This window comes from Halyomorpha halys, unplaced genomic scaffold (assembly GCF_000696795.3).
Source record: "Halyomorpha halys isolate HHAL.00 unplaced genomic scaffold, Hhal_1.1 Scaffold1054.1, whole genome shotgun sequence".
Classification (NCBI taxonomy): Eukaryota; Metazoa; Arthropoda; class Insecta; order Hemiptera; family Pentatomidae; genus Halyomorpha; species Halyomorpha halys.
The window spans coordinates 298707-303847 of NW_027111400.1; the positions used below are offsets into that span (position 1 = coordinate 298707).

Below are 5141 nucleotides of genomic sequence, written 5' to 3' on the forward strand. Positions count from 1 at the left end.
AAAACGACAGGACTTTTTGAATGACCTGGTATTTTCTTTTTTTCCATTTCCACTCCACCTTCCTGTTTAAGGTCATTACTTTCAAATCTTACCGTCGGATCCAAGACCAGAGCCGTGTCTCCGACTTTTGTAAACGCGACAATATCGGCATATCTTACGGGTCCGTCGGTGTCAATACAATAGACCTCCTCGAAGCAGGTGAAGTATTTTCTTTCAAGGAACTTCATCAATTCTTCTTTGACCCTGCGGTGCCGGCGTGTTATAAGGAGGGAGTTGTAAACATAGAACATTAAACTAGCTTTGATTTGAGTGCTAAGAAAAATCTATATGACTAAAATATAAATAAATTCGCTAACTAACTACTGATTTGCTATGAAATATTGCTTTTGAAAAAACTGTATCTCAGGAACTATTGAACGTAAACAGCTCTATTAGGGCTCATGGTTTAGTAAATTTATTGTACTTTAAATGATGTTCTATTACATTTTTTAGTGTTATAGTTAATTTTAAACATATGGAGCTCCGAATGAATAATTAATGAAAACTGTACGTTTTTCTGGAATAAAATAAACTTTGGTGGTGATGGCGTGGACCTTATCTATTTCAATACTTATTTTTTGATGACATTTACCCTATCGCTCTTATTGTATTTTGGTAATAACTGAACCATTTTATGAAAGGAAATAACACATAATTATTTTTTTTTAATAGGACTTAAAAATGAATTTTTAGGATCTTCAGAACAACCACCCATCATGATTTGGCACTCTCATTTCTTTATTGGCAATGCAATAAAGATTCAAAAAAGTGCTATTATAAGTTTTCTTCAGAAATTTTGTCCTTTTGTTTGTTCTCATGGGCTCTTGGACTAATGTATTTTTCAGATAATTGAGTTGTAATTAAGTTCGAAATTCTACCGAACCATGCGCTATGCATATTGCTATATATATGCATATATTCCATATTGCTATGCCTTTTTACAAATTTTGAAGTTTCTACTATTTTTTCTAGATTTTAATTTAAAATGTATATACACATTCACATATAGTGAAATGTTGGTTTGATCCAAGGAGTACTAGATATTTGCCGCCCAATTTTATTTTATAACAAACATAAATATAATATATAGTAATTTTCGCTAATTAATCGTAGTGAGTAAGGCACTGTACTACACTTTCCCAGGTCCAGGTTTGAATCCAACTGTGGCAAATAGTTATTTATTCCGGACAGTAAGGTGTGATTCAACCCTGTGGGTTTGGGAGATCTCTTGAGGTACACCCATAATTAGTGTAAACTATAAATTGGGTACTCTTTATAAAAAATACTTTGCAGTTGAGTGTGATATTGAACAAATGACCTCCCTGTACAACTGTTGAAGAAATAGTACTTGCTTAGAAAGAATTGAACAAAAGAGTTGAGGGTCACGACGTGTCCTAATATTAAGACAAGAAAATTATTTTTTATTAAGCTATTAATGGATAAGAGGGTTCTTGTTGGACACTACTGCTTTGAATAGATAACATTTTTTTGTTGTAATTTGTTTTTGTTGAAAATTTGAGTTTAAAAGAAAACATTTACTTTAATTTTTAGATGTCTTTGGGTTTAATTAGTATTAATTAATAGGTTCAATTAACACGTAGATAGAAAAACTATATCTAATGAATCATTCACCCAATTGTAAAAAAAAAAAAAGAAATTACTAATTCAATGTATCCTGAGGTGATCATTTCTATATTTTATCACTGACTTGCTACCTTCTGCTTGTTTTCCTTTATCGATACCTTGAGTCCTTTACTACATGAACATGGATCATTTTCACATTAGAACTGCTAAAGTATTATAATATTTTTAATCTTTAGTAGATTATTTTCTAGTATTAGGACCTGGATTATGCCATTTTGTGTCAACTTTAGGAATCAATTTGTTTCAGGAGGATGACAAATTATTAACCGATATTCTTAGCCTAATTACCGATGATACAACTCCTCCGCTCAAGAGGAGAGATTTAGTACTTTTCTTGAAGGAATATTGTAATTTTTCACAAAATCTTCAACCTCAAGGAAAGGAAACATTTTATAAGGTATTTTTTTTTTTTTTAATTTTTAGTCTTTTATGATCTGGCCGATTTTTCCATGAATTATAATTTATATCTTTATTTATTTTTAGACACTTTCATCTCTCGGGATATTACCAGCACTTGAAATAACGTTGTCTTGCGAAGATGTGATAACAAAAACTGCCTCCATCGATATTCTTACATATTTTGTGGAGTTTTCTCCTTCCGTCGTGAGGGAGCATACTCTTCAACAAACTCAGAATTCTGATGATGTAAGTCATCCATTTATTAAAAAAATTTATATTATGTTTATATATATTTTTTTCATTTATTAAGAATTGTCATTTGTAGGAATTAGTTTTGTTAAACGTGATTATGGAGCAAATGATGTGTGATACCGATCCTGAACTCGGACGAGCAGTTCAGCTGATGGGTATTCTTCGTATACTAATCGATCCAGAGAATATGATGGCTTCTATCAATAAGGCAGAGAAAACCGATTTTTTGAATTACTTTTACAAACACAGCATTCATATTTTAATTGGTAAGATTATCTGAATTACATTTCTAATATATGTCTTTCCTGTTTTTACTAAATTACTGTCAAATTAATAAAAAAACCAAAAAAAAAAAACCTGTGACTCGATAGCTCTTCAACTGTACAATGCTTGCTTAATCTTGTTGACATATCGATATGACTGGTGATGTATGTATATAAATGATCTGAGGCCAATGTATTTGTGTTGATTTTTTCTCTATTTAATTCATTTTGATATATATATATATATATATATATATATGAATGATTGACCATAAGTTAATTTGAAGATGGTCAGAGCTGCGACCATGAAAGAAAAATAGTAAAAACTTCATTTATTTTCTGCTGATGTTTTTCTCTAATTGATTTTCTCTTATTGCCATTTGAGGATTCTCTACTTACACTGCCACCTAACAGCCCTGATGAAGACAACATAGGTCAAAATTTACTATATTTTCTAATAAAAATATACTATTTTTTCTTCCTTCTTCACCGCAGCTCTTGAGCAAAATAAGTCATTTCAATTTCCAACAGCTCGTAAAATTGAATAGAGTTCTGTAAAACTTGATATTTCAATACAGTAGAAGTCCATCAGTCCGGCAACCAACAGTCCGGAATGCCCGATAGTCCGGCATCGCTCCGGAAAATTGTGAAAATTATGGTTTTCTCCAAAAGTGTGTCTTTAAAGCAAATAAAAACGCTCGAGAGCTATTCGGAAGTTTTCGGGGTAGTTCGGAATCATCCAGAAGCGCTCGGTATTGTTCGGAAACAATTAGCAGCCGGCTAGTCTCAGCTGTCACAACAAATTCAGGTGCAGTACAGCTCCGTTAATCAATCACAAAGCGTCTTCATCATTTTTTTGTGCGTTGTTGTTTTGTGTCCTTTCACATCACAGTAAACGTAACTTTTGATACTATTTATAAAAAAAGTGATTTTCATTCTAACTGTACAGTGACCATGTTTTCAAAACCTAAGCCTTCGAGTTCAAAAGGAGAGAAACGAAAACACTTAACACTGACTCTTAATCAGAAACTAGAAATCATCAAACGGCTAGAAAAAGGCGAGAATAGAAATGTTTTAATAATGAGTTTAATATTGGCTAATCAACTATTTATGACATTAAAAAACAAAGATGAACTAATGAAGTTTGCTTCTCAATCAGTAACAACTGAAAAATTGGCTTCTAGACAAACATTAAAAAAACCAAAATTGGAACAGCTAGATAGTGTATTGTTCAAATGGTTTAGTGTAGTACGTTCTGAAGGAAAGCTGGTAACAGGGCCAATGATTGTTGAAAAGCCAAAGAAATTTGGCCAAGATTTAGGAGTGGCTGAAAGTGAATGTATTTATTCTGATGGTTGGCTCAGAAACTTTAAGTTTCGGCATGAAATTCGAAGACTTGATGTAACTGGAGAAACACTTTCAGCAAACCAAAACTCTGCAGAAAAATACAAAGACAAGTTTGAGAAAATCGTGGCTGATAATAATTTAACATCTGAACAGATTTACAATGCTGATAAAACAGGGGTATTGTGGCGATGTTTACCAACATCTACACTAGCTGGGGGAGGAGAAAAAGCAGCCAAGGGTTTTAAAAAAAACAAAGACAGATTAACCGTTTTGCTATGTGCTAATGCGTCTGGAAACCACCGAGTGACCCCTTTTGTGATAGGTAAATTTGCAAAACCCAGAGCTTTTAAGAATGTTACACACTTGCCTGTCCAATACGATACTCAAATGCGTGGATGACTGCCGCCCTCTTTAAAGACTGGTTTTCTCACCACTTTGTGCTTGAGGTCAAGGAATCCTTCAAAAGCCTTGGTCTACCAGAAGATACTAAAGCCATCCTTCTTTTGGACAATTGCAAAGCCCACTGGCCAGTAGATGAGTTAGTTTCTGGAAATATTGTTGCTACTCTGCTCCCACCTAACGTAACATCTTTGATTCAACCAATGGACCAAGGGGTTATTCAAAATTTTAAATGCTTTTATAGAAGGATTTTTATTCAAGGCCTGTTAAATGCCGACTGTGACGTGACTGATTTTCAAAAAAAGTTTACAGTAAAAGATGCCGTCTATGCTATTGCACTGTCTTGGACCAGGTAAAAAATACAACACTCCAAAAATACTGGAAAAACTTTGGCCAGCTGCAAAACCTGTATCTGACCTAATTCTACAGACTGATGAGGAAGAAAACCATCAAGACGTTCTGACCAAAGTTTTGGATGTCGTTAGAAGTGCTGACAATCCCTTGAAAAACCTGCCTGAAGATGAGGTAGAGGAGTGGCTTCTAATCGACGAGAATGAGCCTGTTAAACAAGAACTAACTGATAAGGACATTATCAACATTGTAGTAAACCCTCAGCCTACTCAAAATTTTGAAGAAAGTGACTCAGATGCCGAAACAGAAGAAAAGGAAAAAATCAACTGTACAGAAGCTCCAGAATCACTAAATAAGTTTCTCTATTTTGCTGAGGCTAGTACTAGCTACAGTGCTTCAGAAATTATTGATTTCCATATCTTTAGAAATAAATTTTATACTTAACGC

At 33.6% G+C, this 5141-nt stretch overlaps 2 protein-coding genes across 3 annotated transcripts in view; both read left to right on the top strand.

The window, feature by feature from the left end:
• Positions 1–2690, top strand: part of LOC106688110 (serine/threonine-protein phosphatase 4 regulatory subunit 3) — a 17102-nt gene extending 14412 nt beyond the window's left edge. Inside the window, exons 9-11 of one of the 2 annotated variants that reach the window (XM_067049403.1) lie at positions 1931–2080; positions 2167–2328; positions 2408–2690. In XM_067049403.1, the coding sequence (XP_066905504.1) occupies positions 1931–2080; positions 2167–2328; positions 2408–2614 (519 nt within the window). In that variant the 3' untranslated portion in view covers positions 2615–2690. The remainder of the gene's footprint in view (positions 1–1930; positions 2081–2166; positions 2329–2407) is intronic. The other variant, XM_067049404.1, reaches the window with a different exon arrangement.
• Positions 2691–3677: 987 nt separating this feature from the next.
• LOC136796251 (jerky protein homolog) lies at positions 3678–4343 on the top strand. The gene has a single exon (XM_067049397.1). It carries the CDS (start codon positions 3678–3680, stop codon positions 4341–4343), a length of 666 nt encoding a protein of 221 aa, XP_066905498.1.
• The last annotated feature ends 798 nt before the right edge of the window (positions 4344–5141 follow it).